Here is a 27,273-nt window from a genome sequence, read left to right on the forward strand (position 1 = left end):
AAATGAGCTTGTCTTCACGTTCTTTATTCTTTTAAAAACCTTCAGAAGGGTCCTACACTGTAAACATGTTTTTACAGTCCTTTGAATTTGCTTAAGTTGAACATTTACATCGGTTGCACATGACTAAAATGTGTTAAACTAACATATATTATTTGACTATTTTCGAGGAAAAGAGAGGGAAATTACGTCAGCTCACCACATTATAATCATGTGCGACCGAATATTAAGTGATTTTTTTCTCAGTGTACAACTTAAAAAAAAAATACAAATAATACATGAGAAAAAGTCAAGTTTTTCTTCGAGATCCTTCTGTTTCATGTCAGGGTGCAAGTTCAAAGTTCACATGTAGGCTGCGCGTCACCAGGGAAAATGTGTGTGTGTGTGTGTGCGTGTGTCGGAGGTCAGCGAAAGAGAGAAAATGGGGGGTGCGGCACATGGTCACGTGATGCTTATTTTGGCCGCAGAGGCGCGCGGGACACATCATCTTCCTCCTCCTCTTCCTCTTCTTCATCCTCCTCCTCTTCTTCTTCTTCTTTAGGGTGGAGGAGTGAGAGAGAGAGAAAGAGAGAGTGTGAATGAGTGTTCCTCCATGAGGAAGAAGAATCGGGGTCGGACGTCAGCGCTTCTCAGCCGCACACGCGCACACAGCCTCGCCACACCAGTAAGCTTATTATTATTTTTCTTATTATGACGTGCACTTGTACTCTTTTTTTCCCCCTTACTTTCAATATTTTTAATTTTTACTTTTAAAACATGGTGTTGTTGTTTTTGCTTTGATGTGCAAAAACTTTGTAGGCGTCTCTACTCAATTAACGTGAACATATTAATAATCGAACACGTCGATGCACTTTTATGGCGTTTTTGTGTGTGTGATTCACACGTTGACAGATTAAAAAATAAAGTCTAGCGGGTTGAACCCAGTGCGACCAAGTAGACCAAACGCAACACCGTAACGTCGTTTTCTTTTTATATATGTAGCAAAACTTTAGTGTTGTGGCTTTATTACATTTTTTATTACATTTTTTCAAATAAGTATTTAGCAGAAATATGCGCATATGCTTTTTTAAATTTGTCTGCATTTGTTGTGAATGGTTTCTTGCACGTGAAAGATGATGTAGACGTCTAAAACAAATATATTTATATATGTGCATTTTTACATTAATTTATTAGAAATAAATCATATTGTTTGACTGAAAAGAAATTGGACACCAACATTTTACAATAAAACAACATACGCGTATTTAAATTAAGCTTTTTTCCACCTGTCAGTCATTATCACGTAGTTAGTTATGCTTAATGACTTCAGTATGACATATTTAGGGCTTATTTAATTAAATTTGACGTATATTTATTTGATTTAGTCTTTGTATTTTTGAACAGTCATTTTTACAACTATTTTATTCAGAATTTTTTTAATTATTGAAGTTACCATAGTCCATGTATGTATGAATATATGTATATTATTTTTCCTTAAATTTACAATAGTCACCCTTTCAGTCAAAACTATTTAAAAGCTCTACAGATGTGTTTATCTATTTTTATGTTCCGTGGAATTCGATGACATATTTACTTCATCATTAACTTCAATGTGACATATTTACATTTAACTCACTGTCATACATTTCTTTATCATTCAATTAAATATGACACATTTATGTGATTTTAAATCCTTGATTAAGTATGTCATCAAATACGCTATCATATATTTTTGTGTACTACGACGTGCCGTTAAATTGACTGTAACCATGAATTAAATGTGAATAAAGAGTGAAGTAAAATGTGTGTAGTGTGAGATGCAGATAATTGACAGTTGTCATGTCCCCCGTGCAGACGGTGCGGCGCCATGCTGAAGCCGGGCGAGGCATCGGCATCGGCGGCCGCGGCATCGGCGGCGTCGGCCTTTCTCAAAGTGGACGCGTCGTCGTACCTGCATCACTGGCAGCAGCTTTTCCCGCACACGCCGCTCAAGCCGCCCCTACTGTCACCCTCGGGCCCCCCGCGCTGCACATCCTCGTTGGGGGTCGCTGCCGCCCTGGCGCCCGCCTCCTCTTCCTCCTCAGTCGTGGTCACCCAACTTCCTCTCGCCCAGCACATGGCGCTCTACGGCCAGGCCCTGGTCCCGGCGGGCCCCGGGGGTCCCGGAGGGGACACGCTGGGGGTGATCCTCCCTGCCGAGAACCCCGCAGTGGGACGCCTCCTGCAGGTGAAGGAGCAGAGCTGCGGGGGCGTAGGAGTGGTGTCATCTAGCGTGAAGAGCATCGGCGGCGGCGAGGAAGGCGGGAAGACCGCAACGTCGATAGCGGCGGGGGGCAGGATGAAGCTGACCGCCGAGGAGCTGGACTACTTCCTGTACGGACAACAAAGGATGGAGATCATACCCATCAGCAGCCACAACCCAGACGTCAACAATCGTACGTATACACCCGCGTATACACAAATGCACACACTTGTACAAAATGTGACATGATGACCACACCATTATGAAATTAAAGTTGTTTTGTTAATTCATAATTATATTTCAATTGTTTTTGTTAATTGAATTGAAACTGAATTGGGACCCAGTGTGTAGCATTTATTTTATTTACAGGTATATATCTATGTATTTAGAAAAGTCATTCTTGAGACACTTGTACTTTTTAATATGATATATATATTTTTTATTAATTTGCAGTTAATAATATGATTTTATTTACCTATTACTACATATATCTCAAATTATTTCTTAATATTTTATTTGATTAATTTGCATTTTGTATGTTTTATTGTGGCGTTTATGATTTTGTAGAATTTTATTCTGATTTTATTCGTATTTTTTCTAATTTAAATTTAGTTGTTATCAAGTATCAAGCCAGAAGTATTTTAATATACATTTTTCGTTTTCAATAGTCATTATTTACAATTGTTTGTATTTTAATATATCTGTTACAATTTGCAAAGCTGACTTATGGTTTCAAATATTTTTTAAATTTAAAACATTATGAAATATTTCATACCTCACATTATCTGCTATTTTACTAATTATAATTTACTTATTTTCACAAAAGGTCACTCTTTGCATTAAATATTATATTTAGACATTAACTGTAATTGTAATTCTATATATGTATATAAATAGTATTAATAGTGTTACATAATAATACGGTCATATTATTAGCAGTTATACTAATAATACAAAATATGCATATTTGTAACTGTGTAAATATTGAAAAAAGAGAAAAACTGCAATTAGTAGAGTGAAATTCATTGCAAATGTTTATTTAAAATAATCTCAAATGTTCAAACTCGGTTAGAGAATGAAAAAGTCAATGACAAATACATATTTTTTAAATGTTCTTGGGTTATTTTCGGCATCTGACATCAGAGGTCAGTGGCCCGAGGCCGTGATTGATTATCAATCAGATTTCACTTTCAAATTATTGATCAGTAAAATGAATAATCTGCATTTAATGCATCATTGAACGTGAAAACTCCTTATTTATGCTTCCATATCATTACATCAATCATAAAAAATAATTTTAATCCACATATATTTGATATATTGAAATTTAACACACTTTTTTACAATCATACTTTTGTCTTGTAAAAGCACATTAAAGTACACATCAGAGTACATTTGTTGCCATTTCCACACAAACTCAGAATAAATTTAGAATCGTAGTGACAAAAAATAGACATGATTTTGTTCCTCACGTGTGTTTGCGTGGATGTCTTCACGCTGTTGAAAGTTGTCATGGAAGTGACGTGATGAAGATGTGTGTGCGTGTGCGCGTATGTGTGATAAAACGGTTCATCAGCAGTAATCTGCGTCGATACGCGCCGGCAGGCCCGATGAGGGATGGCGGGACAAGCGGGAATTAATTGCTGCATATAGTTTTGTGTTTAGGGGTAGGGGGCACAAAGTGGGGGATGTGCTGGAGAGGAGGGGGATAAGAAGGGGGTGGGTGAGGGTGGGGGGATCGATCCAGCGGAACGCTATTTATCATCCCAACACAACCATATGGAGGTCCTGGGGGAGCCATGCGCATCTCTGTGTGTGTGTGTGTGTGTGTGTGTGTGTGAGAGAGAGCGAGCGAGCGAAATGTTTAGTGTGTAAATAAAGCAGTCACACACGCACACACACTAAAAATAATAATGATACAGTATGAGTAACATTCTGCTTAGGTCACATGATATCACAACAATTAATACAGTTAATCATCTTGACTTTTGTACTTTTATATGTACCACATCAATCCACAAAAGTATCTTTGACAGTTTAAAAAAAAATTTTTTTTTTTTTTACTTTTATTGATTCATTTTAGCGCTTACCACCACCACGTTAACTACATGTCCCACGATGCACCTTCACAAACTGACCAAAAGAATGCTATTTATTTCTTTTAACAGTTTTTATCGAGCGTCGGACCTCGGGTAGAATATCAACTATGCCACTTTTTTATTTATTCATTCATGTCGTTTATAATCAAGAAATTAACTTCAAGATGTTTTGTTTTTATAGCAAGGTATTAAGTTTATTCTTCACAAAAAAATTACTTATTTATCAAGAAATGTCATCTATTCATCAACAAATGTTTTATTCACGAAATTCTACTTTCGGAAGAACTGGTAGAATTTTAATTACAACACTTTTTTTTATGTACTGTATTCATTAATTTAACTCCTTCATCGAAATGTTTTGTTTTTACATCAAGAAATTTTGTTGTATTTCAATAAATGTAATTTAATTGATTTATATTAATCAATCAATGGGATTCATTTATCAATGAATGTTATTTTTGATTTAAAAAATTAAGTTTATTAACAACACATTTTGTTTGGCAGCAAGAAATTTTGTTTATTTATCAACAAATATTTTTTTATTTAACATCTGTTTTTACTCAAATTTCATTAATTAATCAACAAATGTAACTTACTAAGCAAATTAATGTCATCTATTCATAAACATTTTTTTTCAAGAAGCAATCAAGAACTTAAATATCTTTTTTACCAATATTATTTTTTTTTCAACAAATTTGTTTCAACTCAAGTTTGTTTATTCATCACGAAATTTTTGTCTTAGCAACAAATGTACCTTACTCTTTACAAATATAACAAATAAAAGTAGTTTTTAATCAACAAAGTTTATTTGTAAATCAAGAAATGTAATTTATTAAACAGCAAATGTAGTTTATATTCAACAAGTTTCAAGTTAAAATTATTTATCAATGTATTTAATTTATTTATCAACTAATGTCAATTTTCATCAACATATGTAGTTGTTAATCATTTTTTATGAATTTAGAAACATAACAAGAACAAATGTAGTATTTAATCAACAAATTTAAGTGATTTGACAAGAAATGCAATTTCTTCATCAAAAAATGTGGTTTATTGATCAACAAATTTAGTTTTTCATCAACAAATTTCATGTATGAACCAAGAAATGTAATTAAGAGCAGATAATAATAATAATAATTCATTTTATTAATAGGCGCCTTTCAGGGCACTCAAGGTCATCATGGAAACATAGTTAAAAGAAGTCAAGCAATACAATAAAAGTAACGTAACATAAAATATTTTAATCAACAATTACATTTTTTTTCAAGAAATGTAATTTATTCATCTACATATGCAGTTTTTAACGTGTAAATTTAATTTATTTATCAAGACATTGGATTTTTAAATCAAGAGGTATTGTTTAATTACAAATAATTGTTTTAATCAGTAAAAAATTAATATGTAGACACATTCCCATGTAATATCCATTCAGCCATCCATCCGTTTTCTGTATCGCTTTTATCCTCACTAGGGTCGCGGGTGTGCTGGAGCCTATCCCAGCTATCTTCGGGCGAGAGGTGGGGTACACCCTGAAATGGTCGCCAACCAATCCATGTAATATCATTTAATATAATACAAAATAATAGAATGTATCTTGTTTTAAAATGTAAATCTTAACAACACACAAGGTGAAATGAACTGTCCACAGAGTGTGCATTATATTTTCAGTTGTTATCATGTAGTAAATTTGTGTGTGTGTTTGGTTATGTGTTGTTGCTAGGCAATGTGGAGCCAAGCCTCTGATCGTCGTGAGATCAGATTCAGATGCGCAAACTCGCAGTTTCCCGTGCCTCCCAAAGTGGGAATGTTTGTTTGACATTGTTCCCGTTTAGCGGAGCAGTAAGAAGTCGGCCGTGTACTTCATGACTTCATCCGTCAACGGCCGTCACTCTTGCTGCGCCGCCGAGATTTAAATTTGGGGAAAACCATTAGAGAAAACAAGCAGAACTTCCTGCTGGGAATTTTTTAGTCCAGATAATCATCAGCGCGTCGATTATTGACGTCTATTAGTGTCACACTTCATCACACTCTGGCGCTGCGACCGACACTTTTCACCCCGACGCACCGCTACGGTCCGGACGGAAATATGTCAGGAATGATTTCAATGCAGCCAACCCAAACACTAAAAACTACAAAAGTTTTATTAAAAAGATCAACGGCAGACGAGCTTCCGGAACATTCAAAAAGCAGTATGAACACAGCGTGGACCAAATAGTATGAACAAGGTTTGAATCTGGTGAAGATCAGCTGTGAATACAACATGAATCAGATGTGAAATAATTGTGGAAGCAGGGTGAAAACAGTGTGTGAACCCTATAGTGTGAAAACTAGGTGTGAATATGTGAATCAGATGTAAATTAGTTGCAAAAGCATTGTGAAGACAGTGTGGACCAGTGTGAAAGGTTAAAACCGGTGTGAGCCAGGTGTGAATACAATTTGCATCAGGTATGAACTAGTTGTGCTATCGGTGTCAGCACAGCGTTGTAAGCACAGTGTGGACCAGGTAGTGTGAAACATGGTCAAATCAGGTGTGAATACAACGTGAATCAGATGTGAACTACTTTTGAAAGCAGTGGTAACACCATGTGGACCAGAAAGTATGAACCAGGTTTGAAATGGATATGAATCAAGTATGAAGTAGTTGTGAAAGCAGTGGGAACAGTGTGTGAACCAGATTGTGTGAAATCAAGTATGAACCAGGTTTGAAAGTGGTGTGAATCAGTTGGTAATACAACGCAGATGTGAATTATTCGTAAACGCAGTGTGAACACAGTGTGTACCAGATAGTGTCACATAATGCGTTAATTAACTAGGTTTTAAACAGTGTGAACCAAATCTGAAACAGCCCTAAAAATCAACATAAAACATAAACTATTGTGAAAGCATTGTTAACACACTGTGGACCATATAGTGTGAAACGCGTGTGACTGAATCAGGTGTGAACAAGTTGTTAAAGCAGTGGGGACAGATTGTCTGAAATCAGGTCTGAACCAGGTTTGAAAGTGGTGTGAACCAGTTGTGAATTCAATTGGAGTCAGATGTGAATTATTTATGTCAGCAGTGAGAACATAGTGTGGACCAGATAGTGTGAAATCAGGGGTGAACCAGGTTTGAAACAGTGTGAACCAAGTTTGAATGAGGTGTGAAAATATCATAAATCAGATGTGAATTAGTTATGAAAGCATTGTGAACACACTGTGGTCCAGATCGTGCGAAACAGGTTCACCTGTGAGTCAGGTGTGAATACAGCTTTCACAACTAGTTCAGATGTGAACTAGTTGTGAAAGCAGTGGCAACACGATGTGGAAAAGATAGTAGGAACCAGGTTTGAAACTGCTATGAATCAAGTGTGAACTAGTGAAAGCAGTGGAACCTGATTGCGTGAAATCCGGTGTGAACCAGGTTTGAAATCGGTGGGAACTAGGTGTGATTACAACGTGAGCCACATGTAAATTATTTGTAAAAGCAGTGTGAACACAGTGTTGACCAGATAGTATTAAATAAGGTGTAAGACAACCAAGTATGATAAAAAAAAACACATGACAAATGTGAACTAATTCTGAAAGCAGCAAGTTTGAAACAGTGTGTGAACCAGGTGTGAGTACAACATGAATCAGTTGTGAACGAGTTATGAAAGCAGTGGGAACACAGTGTTGACCAGATAGTGTGAACTAGGTTAAGGGAACCAGTTAAGAAACAGGTACAAACCAGATGTAAACATTTTGTGAACACAACGTGTATCAGATAGTTACTGAGATGCGATGCTTCCGAAATGTTCTTTAACTTTGAATGTTTCCTTCCAGGCTGCGACATGTGTGCGGACAACCGTAATGGTGAGTGTCCCATGCATGGACCGCTCCACTCTCTGCGGAGGTTGGTGGGCACCAGCAGCGCCAACCCGGCAACCCTCACCCTTCCCGACCTGCCTGACTGGCTCAGAGATCTGCCACGAGAGGTGAGCGTCTCACAGAGGTGGGGGACCCGAGTCACATGTTTTGACCTGAGTCACATTACTTGACTTGAGTCAGACTTAAGTCACTGGACTTCCTTGGCTAAAACTGCTGAATTACTTGACTTGAACTGCATGACTTGACAAGACTTGTCTGTTTACAGTTAAAAAACTACATTTTCAAGACCTCTTCATGTCCCCCTCAAAACTCTTTATCCATCAATCACTTGTGTGTGTAGGTGTGTCTGTGCACCAGTACACTTCCCGGCCTCGGGTACGGAATCTGCGCCGCCCAGAGAATACCCCAGGGCACCTGGATCGGACCCTTCCAGGGCACCCCCCTCATGCTGGACAAGGTCCGCTGCGGAGCCTCCAGGAACACGCGGCACTTGTGGGAGGTAACGACGACACCATTTTGTGTACCTTTTCACTATGGAATGATTGGAGGGATGGGGTGAAGGATGCTGGCTAAAAGTATGCATCTCGAGGTTCTAAATTTAAATTGGTAACTTTTGGAATCTAGATGCACCTGGCATGAAAACAGTGTGAACATAATGTGTGAACTAAATAGTGTGACTCAAGTGTGAAACAGAACCAGCTATGAATCAGATGTAAACATGAATGGAACCAAGTGTGAACACAGTGTGAATTAGGTGTGAACAGTGTTTGCCAGGTCTGAATCAGACATGAATATCATGTGAACCAGGTCAAAACTAAATTGGGACCAGTGTGAACGCACTGTGAACACACTGTATGCCATAGTTTGACAGAGGTTTGAACCAAGTTGGAAACGGGTATGAAGCAGTTGGAAAGATGGTTTGAACTGAGTGTGAAAGCAATGTGTGCTAGATGGTGTGTCTATGATTTGAAACAGGTATGAACCATATGTAAACATGCTGTCAACACCACTTGAAAGCAGTGTGAACACAGTGTGTACCAGATAATGTGAATCAGGTGTGAAAGCAGTGTGATGCAGATATTGTGAATCAGGTGTGAACCAAGTCTGAGGTGGACATGAACAAACCACTTTTTTAAAGCTACAGTGAATACAGTGATTCAGTGAACACCTGCTACGTCACGGTTCATTGTTGAAGTTGTAGTTTTACGTGTTGAAGAAGCTCAACACGGAAGCTGAGGGTTTCTGGTGGACGGCTAAGTACTTCCAGGGAAAAGTCATGAAGTTGTCACAAAGCAATTTCAGCCAAGCTGTCGTCCTGAAGGCGGCGGCAAAGAAAGCAAAGCTCGTTTGGTGGGCAAATATTTTGTTAGCGCCATGCCCGTGAGGATTCCGACAAACCCACTGGGCCCGTCGGAATGTCGTAAAAGCCTAGCCTTCCATCCTTTCATGCTTTAGAAAACAACTGCGATGACATCATCAGTGCAGCGGTCACCAAGCCTGTGAGGGATTTTATTTATGGCAACTCATGATTGTCAAAAAAACCCCAAAAAAAACGTTAATCTGCTTTGTTGTGTTTGGACTGTAGATGGTGCTGGTGCTAAGCTAACGTCGTTGTTAAGCGACCACAAAATGGCTTCTTTATCGGTCACATTTTGACCACTTTTGGGCGCATGTCATGTGACATTAATGGTACGATAACAACATAATTCTGCGTGTGTGTCTGCATGTGTTTGTGTAGGTGTGTGTATGTGCACTCCAGTGTGTGTATGTACGTCTATGTGTTTGTGTGTGTCATTTTGTGTGTCTGTGTGTGTGTATCTGTTTCAGTGTGTTAGTGCGTGAGTGTGCATGTGTCTCTGTGTGTTACTTTCTGTTTGTTGGTTTGTGAGTGTGTGTATTCATGTCTGTATGTAGTTGTGTGTGTTTGTGTGTGCTTATGTTTGTGTGTGTGTGAATGCACATAATGTTTGTCAGTGTGTTTATGTGTGCACATGTGTGGTGGTAGCTGTTGGTTGCCTGGTGCTGGACCGCCCCCTCATGCTAGCAGTGTGAGAAAGCATGGCGAGAGCTTGTACAAATATTTTGGGACGTCTGATGAGCTGAAGAATGAGGTGGCTCACTAGTTCTAAACGTGGTTCTAAATGTGGTTCCCGCGACGTGAAAGACTGACCTTTGATTTGTTTTGATATTGTCACACACTGTATGTTTCAAAGACCTACCGCACACCGAGCGCTGAGGCCAAAGGTGGATAATCGCTAACACATAAGGGTCGGCGACTCCCCTAGCGCACACCCAGTGATTGACACTCGCACACATACTGTACCAACTTGCTGCAACAGAAAAACTGTGACCTTTGGTCGTCTTATCAGGGTGCCACATGTACTGTACTTAAAATTACACATCATGCGTGTTTAAGTGTGGACACAATTGTGAACCAGGTCTAAAGTCAGTTTGAACATATTGTGAACCAGGTAAGGACACATTGTGGTAGTGTGCATTAGGTGTTAACCGGGTTGGAACCACGTAAAGCAAGAGTTGTGAACAAGATGTTATCCAGGTTTGAAAATGGGTTTGAACGCCAACAGGTTTGAACCAAGTGTGAATTTGGTGTGAAAGCAGTGGGTAGCAGATATGAACACACTGTAGTACCAGAGGGTGTGAACAATGTTTAAAACAGGTGTTAACCGGATTTGAATGTGGTGTGAATCAGGTTTGACTCAGTGTTTTTGTATGATGTGTTTTTAACCCCACATTCCTTAGCAGGATATGACAAAGTGTGACCAGGAATCATCTGGAAACGATGAACGAGGGATAGTAGTGTGAGGAAGAAGAGTTGCGATGAAGAGGAGGCTGAGGGCGTGTAGAATAGGAGGTGATGAAGAGAGCAGATAACGGCAGAATTAGTGGGTTTGATTGATTTTGTGTACAACTCAAGCATGGGATCATTGATCTTCTCTCACAAACACTTTTACACCGTTTGGACTCTACAACAACAACAGCAGTGCACTGTCACCATGCTACCTGATACTAAGTGATGCTAAGTTATGCTATATGATGCTACATGAGTCTAATGTAATAGTAGGTGATCTTAAGTAATACTAGGCGACCAACTGGTTAGCACATCTGCCTCACAGTTCTGAGGACCAAGGTTAAAATCCCAGCCCCGCCTGTGTGGAGTTTGCATGTTCTCCCCGTGCCTGTATGGGTTTTCTCCGGGTACTCCGGTTTCCACCCACATCCCAAAAACATGCGTGGTATTGAAGACTCTAAATTGCCCGTAGGTGTGAATGTGCGTGTGAATGGTTGTTTGAAAAAAAGAGAAAAGAGAAGGTATGCTACATGCTAGGTGATTCCTAGTGATGCTACATGTTGCCAAGTCACGCTACGTGATGCTACATGATGTTTATTTAACACTATATGAACTCAAGTGGTGGTGTTAGGTGCTTTTATATGATGCTAGGTGATGCCAAGTGACGCGATGTGATGATACATAATGCTACATGAGTTTGTATGATGATACGCGATGCTAATAATGATTATATGTTATGATACGATTCTGCGTGATGCTAGGTGTTGCTACACAATGTCGTATTATGCTACGTGGTGCTAGGTAGTGGTATGGTAGATGATGTGATGTGATGCTACATGGTGCTAGGTGTTGCCTCATGAATTATGCGGTGTTCACACTGGACGAAGCGAACTTTCGCCTCGCGTTACTCGCACGAATTTTATCACCGGAGTTGTGTACACACTGAAAAAGAATTTGCTTCATTTGTGCCACACACATGAACATCGCTAGTCAACCAGGCAATCATGTCAGACAATCAGTGTGTTGGTATCATCAGTGGGCGGTGGTTGTGCTAAAACCTTGGCTAATGCTATTGCTAGCTTGGTTCACAGCAAAGTACAATCGAGAGCTGAAAACAAGTAACAGAAATATATTTGCCAGATACTTTCCTCAGTTCCGCAGTCACCATTCTCCAAGCATGCTCTTTTTTCGTACAGTTGCGGTATTGGTAGCAGGAGTTATCAAAAAGTTCCAGTTAAGTAATACCAGATAATGACGATTTTTGACAGATGGGGTGCCTCATTTATTTATGTATTGGCATCCGATATAAAAAAAATCACCCCCAAAAAAACCCACATAGTTGAATTCTGAACGATTTTATGACTTTTCCGAAATCGACTTGGGAAATTTCCCGCAAGCTGGAACTTCAAGGACGCAATCCCAAAACCTCAATTGGCTTCGTACAGAAGCACAACAAAATGGTTGAGGGAAATGGCAGCTATTCCGATTCTGAAACGGACAGCATAGCAACTAATACAGCTGCAGAAGGAGCAGTTGTTTTGGAGGATTTTGAAGAACAAGAGCATCAAGATTTTCTGCTCGTTGATCCATGCATGTACGACCCAGATGCGGTGGCTGCCGGCGTATTCTAGGTATGTCACTGAGTAATCCTTTTAAGTTTAATTGATTTACACAAGGCCAGCATTATCAGACAGGTCTTTTAAAGACAATTTCAGTGATAAGTGTATCATTTTCCTGTGACAAATATTAGGAGGTTATGGCTATTTAAAACTGGTGAAAATGCACCAATTTATGGCCATCGTCTTAATGCAAAGTCCATGGGGGCCAAGATTTTAGCTGTGATCTTTTTTGTTGAATCCAAGTTTCAAACTGTCATAACTTCCTTAATCTTAATCCTATTTGAGTGTTACTAAATGACCACTTTTCTGAGCCATTTAGCCGGTGGCAGATACGCACATACTAGTATACTACTACGAGCATGCAGAGCCTCCCTCACCCCCCGACCGAGCAAGTTCACTTTCAAGGAAAAATATCATCTTCAGAGATCATTTGTTTATTTCTGGAGGCGACTGACTGGTTGACTGACACTCTGAAAATAAACTCTAAAAGTACTGGGTAAATTGCACGAGTTTTGAAAATGTTTTCTTGATGACCTTCTGCATCAGATTTACACTTTGCTGAATTTTCAAAGTTTACTTCACATTTGCGCTTTAAGCCTTTCTGATTATTGTGGTGGCCCTGTCAGAACCGATACAGGCCTCGTATTATCATGATATAATACCATAAGTATAAATGATTATTTCATAGTTTGCGTCTTTACGCAGATTTATTTAAGCCTTTAAGAAAATATGACTTCTGTGTAGTTAATTGATACATTTAAGTGGATGAAACTCAGAATATTTGGTGTAAAAATTTCATCGTATTTATTTATGAAATTTGTACTGGCCCAATCAGTATGTGGTGGCCCGACATAGTGCCATACTGACCTAGGCCCATTGGACCCTGGCTACATGGCATTATGCGATGATAGATACATGCCACATGATTTTCCGTGACGCTACGTGTTCCACATGATGTTATGTGATAATAGATCTTGCCAAATAAATTCTACATGCTGGTACGTTATGCTAGGTGTTGCTAAATGATGCTTGGCGATGCTAGGTGGTCTTGTCTTCCCTAAATAAAAACTGTTATCAGCATGACGATGTGCTGAAAATCGTAGAGGTATCGTATGTGTGCACTGTGTTTTATCACCTCTTGTGTGACGTGTGTGCATGTGCTAAATGTGCTTATCATGACGTGTGTGCGGTGTGTTTGTCACACTTTTCTTTTGATAACCATGACTGCATTAGTGACTTTTCACACAAACACATATCACGATAAGAACACTTAATGCACTCACACTTCCATCTAAAGTGTAGTTGTATTCTAAGAGCTTGTTAATGGTGTGTGTGGTCTTCGAAGTCAAGCAAGGATAATGTAGTAAGACAGAAGAAAGTGTTAAAAACATTAAACACACTTTGTTTGAAACATTCAACTAAGTGATATCTTTTTACACTTTATACATTTGTGTGTGTGTGTGTGAGGGGGGGGGACTCCAAGAACACCTCCAACATGGTCCACAGTCTTCACAGTAGACTGGAATTTTTTTAAATACACTTCTCACTAACTGTGGGTGTCCTAAATGTTTGGACAAACTGCAAATTTTCTTCACTTTTCATTGCCTGTAAGTGTCATAATATCTTTGTCCAAAATTCATATTATCACTTCCTGCAGCTGTCCCAGTACTGTTCCGACTCCACCATTTAATTGGTGTAAAAGCAGCATGAACACCCTGTGGGCCATGTAGTGCGAATCAGGTGTTAAGCAGTTATGAAACTGGTTTCAACGCAGGGTGAACATATGCATCTTGAATGCAGTCTGAACTGGAGAGAAACTAAATGGAGATCTGGGCCCTCATTTATCAAACGGGCCTGTGCCCAGAAGTGCACGGAAAGCGTGCGTACCAACATTCCCACGCAAAGTATGGGATTTATCAATTTGGACTTAAGCGTGGGGACGTGCATCAATTTACACACAGCTTTGACCATGCAGACACACAAAAGCTTGTGTTAGAACAGTGAAACTGCACCTAGAACACACTAAGAGCATCACCAAAGCCATGTGAGTGCATATTAAGCTATTTTCGTCCTTGGGATTTGTTTAGCGGGAGATTGGGGACATTAACTTTTCGTAATCGACACTACCGTAAACTGAATCATGCCCTTGGGCCCAATTTACATCCAGTTCCCATACAGACATCACCAACAAGTGAAAATTAAAAAAGGGGTTCCCAAACATATACTAGGAGCCATAGAACCATCACACAACAAATTCAGCTACATGAACAGGAACAGATTTCATTCACACTTCACTCACACTGTACATCTTTTGCACATTGGGCACAGTCACATCTCATTCAGGGTCCCCTGGGAGAGCTGGCACAACATGATGGGGCAGACGTCTGTCTAACGATAGTTCTGCTGTGGTTCTCACCCCTATTCCCCTTGTCTGTTCTGTCCCTCTGTCTGTCCCCTAAAACCATTTTCTGTCCGGGTGCATTTTCAATAAACATCAGAATAATGAACAAATGACAAAATAAGCAGAGGGAGTATTTCAAACTCCCCTGTTGCACAGCAAAACTGTTCCAGCACAAAAGGCATACAGATCCACCATTCTGCATGGCCAGTCATACAAACAAATTTAGAACCTGTTCTACGCACTCTTTGATAAATGAGGGCCCACATGGGAAAGCCGTGTGAACAAAGTGTGGACTGGTAAGTGTGAATCAGGTGTGAACCCAGTGTGAACACTATGTGAATCAGATACAAACAGTGTCACACTGCAAGGGGTGAAACAGGTATGAACCAGGTGTGAAAGTAAACCAGGCTATGACTACTGTGGGAATACAATGTGAAAAGGGTGTAATTCAGGTGCAAAAGGAGTGTGAACACTATAAGAACCAGTTAGTGTTACCAGTGTGTTACCATTTGGTTTGAACCAGGTTAGAAATACCTATGACTCAGATATGAACGTGAATCAGGTTTGTACATACATGTTGTGTTTGTCTTTCAGATTTACGATTCCGAGGGAACGTTGTGTCACTTCCTAGACGGCAACGATCCGGCTAAGTCGAGCTGGATGAGGTATATCCGATGCGCTCGACACTGCGGAGAGCAGAACATGATGGTCGTTCAGTACAGGTATAAATACGGTAGTGCTACATGCTATCTGTTAACACTGTCATCAAGTAAAGACCTACTAAACAAACCTGTCGAAAATGTAGCACTACATAGAACAATGTCTTCACAACATGCCATGCTAGCTGAGCTTACACTATTTAGCATAGCATCATTTATCATATTTTAGTTTCTTTAGTAGTTTTGTCTTAGCCTAGCATTGTTTGTATTATCTTATATGTAACACAAATCTCATATAGCTTATTCTTAGCATATTTTTTCCCCCAGATAACAGTAGTTTTATCTTACTATAACTAGGCTTTACACAATCAGGATTTTTGGGCCCGATCACTAAGATTAAAAAAACAATAACCCATCACCGATCCGATCACAAGATGGAGCAATGTTTCTATTTACACGACTCGTTCATTTATTGTATATACTTGTGTACTGTATACTGAGTATCTTCAAATTTATTCTCTAGCATTTTAGACAAAAGTTAAAACATCAGTGACCTCTAGGGGGGATTCAAGGATTGGCCACTGACATAAGTTTAGGTCGAATCAACATTATGACAGAAATAATGGGTGATAACTTACTGTAATTAAATTACTTTATTGCAATTAAATTACTTTTAACAAATACTGTTAACGAGATGCTTACTCTAACTTTCTCACTGTCCCGGCTATATGGACGGGTGTTGTCCAGAGTTTGCGTCCATTTGGCTTTTCCTTTTTTTTGCGTTGCTTGAACGTGGCATGCGCCTCCTTGTGTACATTCTTCAGGTGCCCGATCAAATGTGTTGTGTTCAGTTGTGCACGGACTGCAAATAACGTACATGTTGTTTGTCTGAGACACCGCAAAATAGTCCCACACCGACCACGTTTTTTCACTGACAAGATGAAAACAAATTTCTTGGCCGTCAGATAGTTAATGTACTACGCCACAAGGCACGGAACAAGGCTAAAAATAAAGTAGCTTTTGGATTTAATTATCTGCCGATACCGATCAGATTGGTGTAAAGTCTAACTATAACATGGTTTTTATATTGGCTTAGTCTATCTTAGCTTAGTTTATCTTAGTGTAGCATCGTTTAACATATTGTAGCCTAGCTTAGGTTAGTTTGACTTACAGCAGTTTTGTCTTAGCCTACTTAAGACTTCTTGTGATCTGATTGCTAACATGGCTCTTTTTACCGGACTTCTTTGGACCCACTCGCTAACGTGGGTATGACTAAATGGCTTTTTTTGACCGAATTGCTAATGTGGCTAATGCTAAAACACTTTTTGGAGGTCAAAAGTTGCCTCATGTCAAGCGTGTTTTATTTGTCTTAGCGCACCTGGGAGAGGTGGGGCCAACTTCACAACAGTAAGGAGGGCCAGGCGGTAAATCAAACATACCCCTTACCTCACACCAGATCAAACAAAAGAGTTAGGTGAGGAGGAGGGAGGTGAGGGATGTTTGATCCATGTATGCTCCTGCACTGAGGCGCGTGGTGTCACACATCAGAGTCTCATCATGCGGTTAGGTATGAAAAACAAACATGCCCGCTGCCTCACATTTGTTTTCTTACAAACGGACCAGTATCCAATGTACACATACACATCACCTGCGTTAATAATGGTCATTCGTCACATGCTAAAAATGTAAACATTTACATAGTAGGTTATTTTTTACTTTGAATAGTAAAAACACATTTACATGTCACTGCTAAACTAAACTATGCTAGGCTAAAATAGAGTAAGCTACAATAGACTGAACTAGTATAAGCCAGGCTAAGATAAGAAACTAAACTATGCTAAGCTAAACGAAACACTACTATGCTAAGATAAATCATGTTAAAGAAAAAAAAACTACTGTATTTGAAGATAAACTATGCCAAGCTAAAATAAATTATGCTATCAGAAGATAAAACTACTGTACATCTAAACTGAACTGTGTCAGGCTAAGACGTGAGGTAAGATACATTAAACTAATATATACTGCTAGGCTAAAATAAAGTAACGTAAGAGAGGCTAAGCTAAAATGAACACTAGTGCTATGCAAATTAATGCCACTGTGGCCTGAGATAAACTAAAGCAGCTGTTGGCGAAAAATAAAATAATGGTGAGGTCCGAAGAAGTCTTAGCCATAGCCACATTAGCAATGGGTTTCACAGAAGTCCTTAGGTGATAGCTAGGTTAGGGCCGAAGAAGTCCTGTAGCATTAGCCACGCTAGCGATGGGGGTCTAAAAAGGTCCTTTGGCATAAGCCATATTAGCAAACAGGTCCAAAGTAGATCTTAAACTATTTGTCTGCTTTTAGGTCTAGTATCTTCTACCGGGCATGCCTGGACATCCCTCGAGGAAGCGAGCTCCTGGTGTGGTATAACGACTCGTATACTTCCTTCTTCGGAATTCCGCTGCAGTGCGTTGCCCAGGACGAAAACTGTGAGAGACTTTTTCTTTCTTCCAGAATGCAAGTATATTACCATGGCGCTAATGAGACTGAAATTGGTGATGGCCTTAGATAAAACATATGCAGAACATGGACATAGATGTCTGAAGAACATGGCCTTAGAACATAGATCGCCAAAATAGACTCTTGTAGAACCTGGATAGAACTTATGTAGAACAGGGACGTAGAACATCGACGTAAAACACAGATCTTAAACATAGACATGAGGTTATAAAGTTGGCGCTTTGTGTGTACAGTGAACGTCCCGGCGTCTGTGTCGGAGGTGATGTCTCGTCAGGAGTCCTTACAACAACAACAACAATCCTTTAGCAAGAGCGGCAAAGCGTCATCCGTCGCCTCGTCTTTGTCGTCGTCCGTGCGCTCCATGGTGTTTCCTCAGGCGGCGTGCAGCAAAAGTTTTTCCATGCTGGATAAGAGCGGAGCACCGTTCCCGTCATCTGAGTCATCCTTCGGTCAGCTGTCCTCCAAGAACCAAAGAGTCCTGGCCAGTCCCACGTCGACCAGCCAGCTCAGTAGCGAGTTCAGTGACTGGCATCTGTGGAAGTGTGGACAGTGCTTCAAGACATTCACGCAGAGGATCCTGCTACAGATGCACGTTTGTCCCCAGAACCCAGACAGGTCTGTAAACAATATCTAATCCCTGATAACAAGTGGACTGGACTGGAGTGCAGTGGAAAGGATGGGACTAGACTGGACTGGACCCGATTAGACTAAACTGGAGCCAACTAGAATAGAGTACAATAAACTGGACTAAATTAGACTGGACTAGTATAGACTGGAGTGGGTGAGACTTGACTTGACTGGACTACAATAGACTACAATAGATTGGCCAATTATAGAGTAAAATAGACTGGACTGGATGAGACTATACTAGAGATTGCTTTACTCAGGGAATCCTATTCCAGATACACGTTTGCCCACAGGACTTTGACTTTAGTCACAAGTAGGGTCTGGACTGAACTTTACGCGACAGGAATGGACTGGTCTTGAGTGGAATGGAATGCAATAAAATGGATGAGACAAGCCTGGACTTGATTAGACTAGACTGGACCCAACCATAATAGACTACAATAAACTGGGCTGAATAAAAACTAGACTACTATACAGTAGGTAGAATAGATGAGACTGTTCAGGATGAGACTTGACTGAACTGGAAATGGAATAAACTACATTAGACTGGAGTAGTATAGACTAGTATAGTCTTAACTGGAGGACACTTGACAGGACTTGACTGAGCTAAACTAGCCTGGACTACAATAGACTGGACTTGTATAGATTGTAATAGACTGGACTGGACTGCACAGGATTTGATGGGACAAGACTAGAATACGGCGGCCGACTAGTTAGAGCGTCAGCCTCACAGTTCTGAGGTGCGGGGTTCAATCCCCGGCCCCGCCTGTGTGGAGTTTGCATGTTCTCCCCGTGCCTGCGTGGGTTTTCTCCGGGCACTCCGGTTTCCTCCCACATCCCAAAAACATGCATGCATTGGAGACTCTAAATTGCACGTAGGTGTGAATGTGAGTGCGAATGGTTGTTTGTTTGTATGTGCCCTGCGATTGGCTGGCAACCAGTTCAGGGTGTACCCCGCCTCCTGCCCGATGACAGCTGGGATAGGCTCCAGCACGCCCGCGACCCTAGTGAGGAGAAGCGGCTCAGAAAATGGATGGATGGAAGACTAGAATACTACACTTGACTGGACTGCAATAGGCTAGACTGGACAGGACGAGACTATCCTGGACTAGAATAGACTTGAATAAACTGGGGTGGACCAGACTTGACTTGACGAGACTAAACCGGGTGAGACTAGACTAGACTGGACTATAATAGTTTTCAATAGACTAGGCTAGTATAGATTGGACTGGACTCGACCAGATTAGATTACAGACTAAACTAGAGCAGACAGGACAGGACTAGAATCAGACAAGCAAGCACCAAAGGCATGTAAAAGGTGACCAAAAAAAAAACATTGTAGGAGGGGTATGAGGGGATCCCCTGGGCCCGCGCAGAGATTTTTTTTATTTTATTTTAACATAAATTAAGCAATCTGGAAGACTCCGAAGATTACAATAAGGCAAAAAAAAAAAAAAAATCTTCACGCAGATAAAAGGTATTTACACTGCTCAAGCACATGTTGATGTACAAATGTAATATTCAAATTAAATTTGTCTCATTTCTTTGCTTTTTGTTTCGGCCTCCAATTTGAGGCAGGCCCATCTCCACCTGCACCTGTTGCCTGCTTCAAGCTGTGCCACATGAATAGCACTCTCATTCTGGAAAAGAATTGACTAAAATCATTGTTCTGTTTCACTTCATTTTTTCACGATTACCAACTTCAAAGGCGAATCCCAAATGTATCCTCCAGGAAAATATTAAGTACAATATTTTTGTTTTTATTGGGCATTTCTGAATTTGAAGTTAATTTATTAAGACGTGAAAAGACTCCAGTTCATGCTGTGTGCCGTCGCTTAATACATTTAACATTAACATCCGTAAACTAATCAGATAATTGTAGGCGCGTTTCTGAATTAATACAAGATGTACGAGCGGATCAGCTCTTGTCGCCGATGTTTCGTGTGAGCATATGGGCAGACAGTGCCAGACAAATACGACAATACACGAAAGCTGTAGGCACGTCGATCAGCCGAGCTGGCTTATCGAGGTGTTAATATCTATGCCCGGGAAGCCCAATAGAAGACGACGTGTGAGGTCATGTGACTTTCTTGTGTCGTTTGATTGGCGACGCAGATTTAAACGTCAATAGCGCTTAAACTGGATTGGCGCAAACGGCGCCCGATGCGGAAGTCGAAGTCGTAGTCTCGCGCACGAAATAGTTGATAAATAAGCAATAATTGATCAATCAAAGTAGCGAGCGACATTTAGATCATTGTAATGGAGTCAAAGTACTGGATATAGAGTTTACAACGTGAATATGAACACATACTTTATTTGTGTAATACAAAGTGTTCGTAATGAGTCGCGACGACTTCATCGCACAAGACACACGCACTTTTGTATGTGTGTGTGTGATCTATTGGAGAATTTTTGCTTATCTTCATATTGTGCAATGTGTGTGTGTGTGTGTGTGTGTGTGCATAAATCACGGCGGCGGCGGTGGAGAAATTGTGGTTGTCACGGTGTCGGGCGGGCGGGGCCACTGTCACTTGTTCAATAAATGAAAAAGAAATGAAAAAGTGTCTGCTGATGTGCAAAATGTCAATAACATTTTATCTCCACTACTGGCGTCAACTACACCGGCCGGCTCTTAATATAGTACCAGGCGCCTTCACACTTCACACTGCAGGAAACAGAATTATTTTCTCCATTTTGTTCTAGAGTCATTCAAGTACGAAGCCCTACGATTATTAATCACAATTGTTCCTCATGTTCGTGAAAAATCTTTTTTTTTATTGCACTACTTTTCAATAAACAACATGTAACAGTTTTCAGTGGAAAAATAATCTTTAAATAAGAATCAAATGATAGATAATAATTAAACAATATATAGCTCAAAAAAATCTACTTTACCAAGGGCTAACCGAATAAATATGCTTTTTCAAAGTGCAATCACGAATTACAACTTAATGGAAGCAAATACGGTTAATGCATTAAACGCAATTAAGAATAGGCTGTAAGCACCAAATTTTTCAATTTGTCACTATAGTGAATTGTCAAGGACGGACGTCTCCGTTGTTCTGCTTGACCATTGCTCAGTCCTGCACGCTCACAAACTACGAAGCGCTCGACAGTTGTGATTCCCAGAGCTCTCTATTTACTCCCAGCGAAAAGTTGGAAGTCAAAGCAGCTGCTACAACGATTGTTAATAGTGTCTTACCACACGCTGCCTCTCTCAACATGCTGACAGGGTCATGAATGCCATTTTAAGCGTTTATTTTGAAGCAAATTTGCCATGAGCACGATGCCGGCTCTTAATTAAGCCTTAATCATACGCTTGCCCCCTGGTAGCTTGGTGATTCTCTTAGCTCCAGGAACGACTAGTACCGAGATCTGCAAGATCTTGAAACTTCAGGTAGAACTAGGAACCTTTGGAAGACCGTGTTTGGACGGCAGAAATTAGTGACTAAATTTAGGTCCAGGGTAATTCATTGCGGCCAAAAGACGCCCCTGCTAGAGGGTGGTACTTTTGGATAGGCTCCCTTTAGTCTACAAGTTCCTGGAACCTTAGGTGGAACTAGGACCTTTCGGAGGGCAGGAACTATTGTCGAAGTTTAGGTCGAGGGTGATTTTATCAGAGCAAAAGAAGACCCCAGATGGGGTTTAGTACTTTTGAGAGGTCCACTAACCTTTGCTGGATATACATGATTGGATCATTTTAGTTCAGGAACTAGAAGTGGGACTACTCGCCAAGTCATGTGACCATGTGATCATGTTGCGCTTTCATCAATAGTGCAGATATGATGACGATGATGATGGGAGGAAGATGTAACAATCGTGTGCGTGTGCATAAGATTGATTGTGTATTGATGAAGTGTGAGTGCTGATTTATTATCTCTGCTCTCAAACGCACCGACATGTCTTCGTAGCACACAAACACACACACACTTTGCATACATGAACACACGGTACAGTTCGCACGTTGCAGACACACTTGTTTGAAATCCTAATTTTAAACCCTAATCCTGATTTGAAACACTAGTTTCAAACCCTACCAGTGGTTTGAAACCCAAATTTGAAATCCTAACCCTTGTTTAAACCTTTATCTAGGGTATAAACAAGTTTGAAACCTTAAACCTTGTTAAAAAATATATATATTTGTTTTTTTACCTTGGCTTGAAAGCTTAATTTGAAACCCTAACCCTGACTTGAAACTCTACTTTGAAATCCTAACGCTTCGTTAAAACCCAAATTCTGTCTTAAAGCCCCAAGACTTATTTTCCATGTGTCAAACGTAAACGTGTTGTCTGTGTGTGTGAGTGGAAACTCTCCATTCCCACATCAATCTTTCACTACATAGTGTGTGTGCGTGTGTATGTATGTTTATGTGGTGTAAAAGTACGTGTCTTTCATCAGGTCGTGTGTTCATCGTGAATGTTAGCATTATTAGTGCTCACGTTGTTGACAGATGCACTGAAACCTTTAACACACACACACACTTATGCAGAGTAAACAATAAGCACACATTAATCTTGGTGCCGTGCTTGAATAAATAAATGAAAAAGTTCCTCCCATTGATTACTGGGAGTATTCACGATCAATGTTGGCCTCATAGAAAAGTGTAAATTAATAAATAATAAATAATACACACGCCAGCGCTTATACAACACGTGATAGATGAGCACATCCACGCACACACTTTTGTCTGGAAAACTGCAAGATATTCTCTTTTTTGTAAATGTGCGTGTGTGTGCGTGTGTGTTTGCCACACATACGTTTTCCATCATCACAAAATTTCAATATTAGTCAAAGACAACACAAAATGCAGTTTTTAAGTGAAGGGAGAGAAAAAAAATCCAAACCTACATGGCCCTGTGTGAAAACATGATTGCTGCCCCCCGTCAAAACATAACTGTGTCCTCACTTTCCTCACTTATAGTCAGTGTTCATGATTCCACCATAAGAAAGAGACTGGGTGAAAATGGCCTGCAGGGCACAGTTCCAAGACGAAAACCACTGCTGAGCAAAAAGAACATTAAGGCTCGTCTTAATTTGGCCAGAAGACATCTTGATGGTCCCCAAGACTTTTGGAGAAAATAGTCTGTGGTCTGAGGAGACAAAAGTTGAACTTTTTGGAAGGTGTGTGTCCCATTACAAAAAAAAAGTAAAAGTAACACCACATTGGAGAAAAAGAACATCATACCAAGAGTAAAATATGGTCGTGGTCGTGCGATGGTCTGGGGCTGTTTTGCTACTTCAGGACCTGGAAGACTTGCTGTGATCTACAAGATCCTGAAACTTTGGGTAGAACAAGGAACTTTTGGAAGACCGTGTTTGGACGGCAGAAATTAGTAACTAAATTTAGGTCCAGGGTAATAATTCATTGCGGCCAAAAGAAGACCCGAACCTTTTGGTTCCAGGAACTACAAGTACAAAGTACTAAAAGATTCTGGATCCTTTGGTAGAACTATGAACCTTTGTAGGACCCTTGTGTGTTTGGAGTCCATCCAAAAGACCCTATGTCTCTAACCCTGAAACCCTTGAAACCCCTAAACCTTGTTTAAAACACGAGCTGAGGCTTAAGCCCTTAATTTGAAACCCAGACCCTTGTTTTAAACTGCAACCCCTATTTTAAACCCTAAAACCATAACCAGAGATCCTAACACTTAATTGAAATCCTACTTTGAAATCCTAACTCAGGCTTGAAACCTTATTTTGAAATCCTGACACGTTTTAAAACGCTAACACAGGCTTGAAACCCTAACCCTTGTTTTAAAACACAATTATTGGAAACCCTAACAGTAGATCGTGACCCTGAATTGACACCTTACTTTGAAACCCTAACATTTGTGTAAACCACTAACCCATGCTTGAAAAGATCATTTGAAACCCTAAGTAGAGATCCAAACACTGACTTGAAACCCCAACACTTGTTTAAAACCCTAACCAATATTTGAAAGCCCAATCCTTACTTAAAGCTTTACACTTTGAAGCCCTTGTTGGAAAACCTGAACCCTAATTTAAAGCCTTCCCCCAAAATTGAAACGCTCATTTTTCTTCTCCATTTGTCTCCCCTCATCGCGGCGGAAGACCGTACCAGTGCGGCCACTGCTCGCTGTCCTTCTCGCAGCCGTCGGAGTTGCGCAACCACGTGGTGACGCACTCGAGCGACCGGCCCTTCAAGTGCGGTTACTGCGGCCGCGCATTTGCCGGCGCCACCACGCTCAACAACCACATACGCACGCACACTGGCGAGAAGCCCTTCAAGTAAGTAACCGTGAGTACGCACGCAACGCACACGCATGCGCACACTGCACTCGCGCACTGTGCGACTTCCTCTTTTGGTTCTCTTTGCTCTGCATACAAAATATTCACAGTGCTTATCTTAAAGCCTTATTCCAAAATAGATGAACGTTAACCCTTTTGAAAACCTAATCCTGATTTAAAACTCACTTGAAACCCTAATCCTAAATTAAAACCCTAATTTTAAACCGCAATCCTGACTTTAAATCCTTATTTGAAACCCTAACTCCAAATTGAAACCCTCATCCTGATTTAAAACCCTTGTGCTGATTTAAAACCCTACCCCTATCTTGAAACATGAACCCTGTTTTAAAGCCCAACCCTGACACAAAACCCTACTTTGTAACTCTAACCCTAGCTTCAAACCATAATTTGAAACCCTAATCTTGATTTGGAACTGTAGACCTGCTTGAAACCCTAACTTCAAATCCAAACCTACACTGGAAATCCGAACCCCTGCTTGAAACACTACTTTGAGACCCTAACCCTGGCTTCAAACTCGAATTTGAAACCATAACCCTGGTTTAAAACCCTAACCCAGACCTCAAACCATAACATCCGAGCTTCAAACCCTAACTTGAGTATCCCTGTCTTAAAACACAAATTTGAAACGCTAACCCTAACATGAAAACTAAACCTATGCTTGAATCCCTAACTCTGGTTTGAAACCTTAACACTGGGGGGGAGTTTGAAACTTAACCCTGACATGCAACACTAACCTTAACTTCAAACCCTACTTTGAAACCCTAATTTGAAGCTCTAACTCTGGCTCCAAACCGTGATTTGAAACGGTAACCCTGGTTTAAAAGTAATTTGAAATCATAACTCTGACCTGAGACCGTACTCCAAACCATGACTCAGAACCATAACCCCGTTTTAAAACCCTAATTTAACCCAAATCTAAGCTTCAATCACTATCCCTGCTTTAAAAACCTTTAAACCCCTATCACTGGCTTGAAATCCTAACCCTGGAATTGAGCCCATTTTGAAACACGAACCCTAGCTTTCGAACCCTCATTGGCAACTCTCACACAAACTTGAAAGCCTTGTTTAAAACCCTAGCCCAGCCTGGACCCCCTAATTTAAAAGCCCAAACCTATCTGACGTGGATACGCGATCGACGTGGTCAGCGATCTTTTTGTCCCGGGTGCTCGTTAGTAGCCGCCGCACGCTCGTCACGTCAAATTGAAGTTAGCAGCGTGTTAATGGGTCCCGTTAGCGTCGTCGCTCATGGATCCCATTTGGCGGCAGCTCGGACGCAATTAGGAAGGACGGTGTTGAGGTCACATCAACCTTTGTGCCATTAACAACCAGTGTGTGCGTGCGTGTGTGTGTGTGTTTGATCCGGCCGATGAAAGCGTTGTCATGTCATCGTGTCTTTGAGTGGACACGACAACCACTTTGATGGCGATCATTCGGAACAACGAGCACGCCGAGGTCCTCGTGCTCTACCCAATCCAATGAAATACATTAAATACAAACAAATAAAACAATCAGGGCTCAACCAATATGGATTTTTTTTAGGCCAATTCCGATATTTTCAGAATAAAATCACGATAATCAATTAATCGGCTGATTCATTTAAAAAAAATATGATGAATAAAATAAAAAACATTTTGGATTGCTTAACGCTTACAACAATAAAGATATGAATCACAGGCAGAACATTTGACTGTTTTACAATACTTTGTCCTTTAGTATTTCCAAAGAGAAAAATCGGCAGATTTTTTTTTTTGGGGGGGGGGGGGGGGGAGTTTGTTTGAATGTCATTATTTTGGTCTAATGTGTTAATGTTTAAAAAATATATTTGCCCCCCAAAAAATCAGCTGATTTCTGCTGATGTGAAGCGGGCTAATATCGGCCGATTAAACCGATTAAAGCCAATTAATCGGCCAAGCCGTCCATATAATAGTTAAATAAATGTATTATATAGCACAAATTAAATGGATATAAAATACATAGAAATACTTAAATACTAAAATAAAGAAATGAAATAAATCCAAAAAAGACTCAATGAGTAAAATTGTATGCATTGAATGCTATTAATTAAATAGATAAGATGAATGAATGAATAAAATAATGTAAATCTCTGAAATGAAATAGAATTAAATTACAAGGCCCCACGGTGGGCAACTGGTTAGCACATCTGCCTCACAGTTCTGGGGACGGCACGGTAGGACTGGTTAGAGTGTCTGCCTCACAGCTCTGA

General features: G+C 40.3%; 1 protein-coding gene across 2 annotated transcripts in view; it reads left to right on the forward strand.

Moving 5' to 3' along the window:
• Positions 1–553: 553 nt before the first annotated feature.
• prdm6 (PR domain containing 6) overlaps positions 554–27,273 on the forward strand; it is a 33,229-nt gene continuing 6,509 nt past the window's right edge. The window contains exons 1-8 of one of the 2 annotated variants that reach the window (XM_061672486.1): positions 554–661; positions 1,831–2,411; positions 8,121–8,272; positions 8,506–8,664; positions 15,589–15,716; positions 17,997–18,121; positions 18,386–18,767; positions 24,852–25,028. In XM_061672486.1, coding sequence (XP_061528470.1) covers positions 1,844–2,411; positions 8,121–8,272; positions 8,506–8,664; positions 15,589–15,716; positions 17,997–18,121; positions 18,386–18,767; positions 24,852–25,028 — 1,691 coding nt within the window. In that variant the 5' untranslated portion in view covers positions 554–661; positions 1,831–1,843. The remainder of the gene's footprint in view (positions 662–1,830; positions 2,412–8,120; positions 8,273–8,505; positions 8,665–15,588; positions 15,717–17,996; positions 18,122–18,385; positions 18,768–24,851; positions 25,029–27,273) is intronic. The other variant, XM_061672487.1, reaches the window with a different exon arrangement.

This window comes from Phycodurus eques, chromosome 3 (genome assembly GCF_024500275.1).
Source record: "Phycodurus eques isolate BA_2022a chromosome 3, UOR_Pequ_1.1, whole genome shotgun sequence".
NCBI lineage: Eukaryota > Metazoa > Chordata > Actinopteri > Syngnathiformes > Syngnathidae > Phycodurus > Phycodurus eques.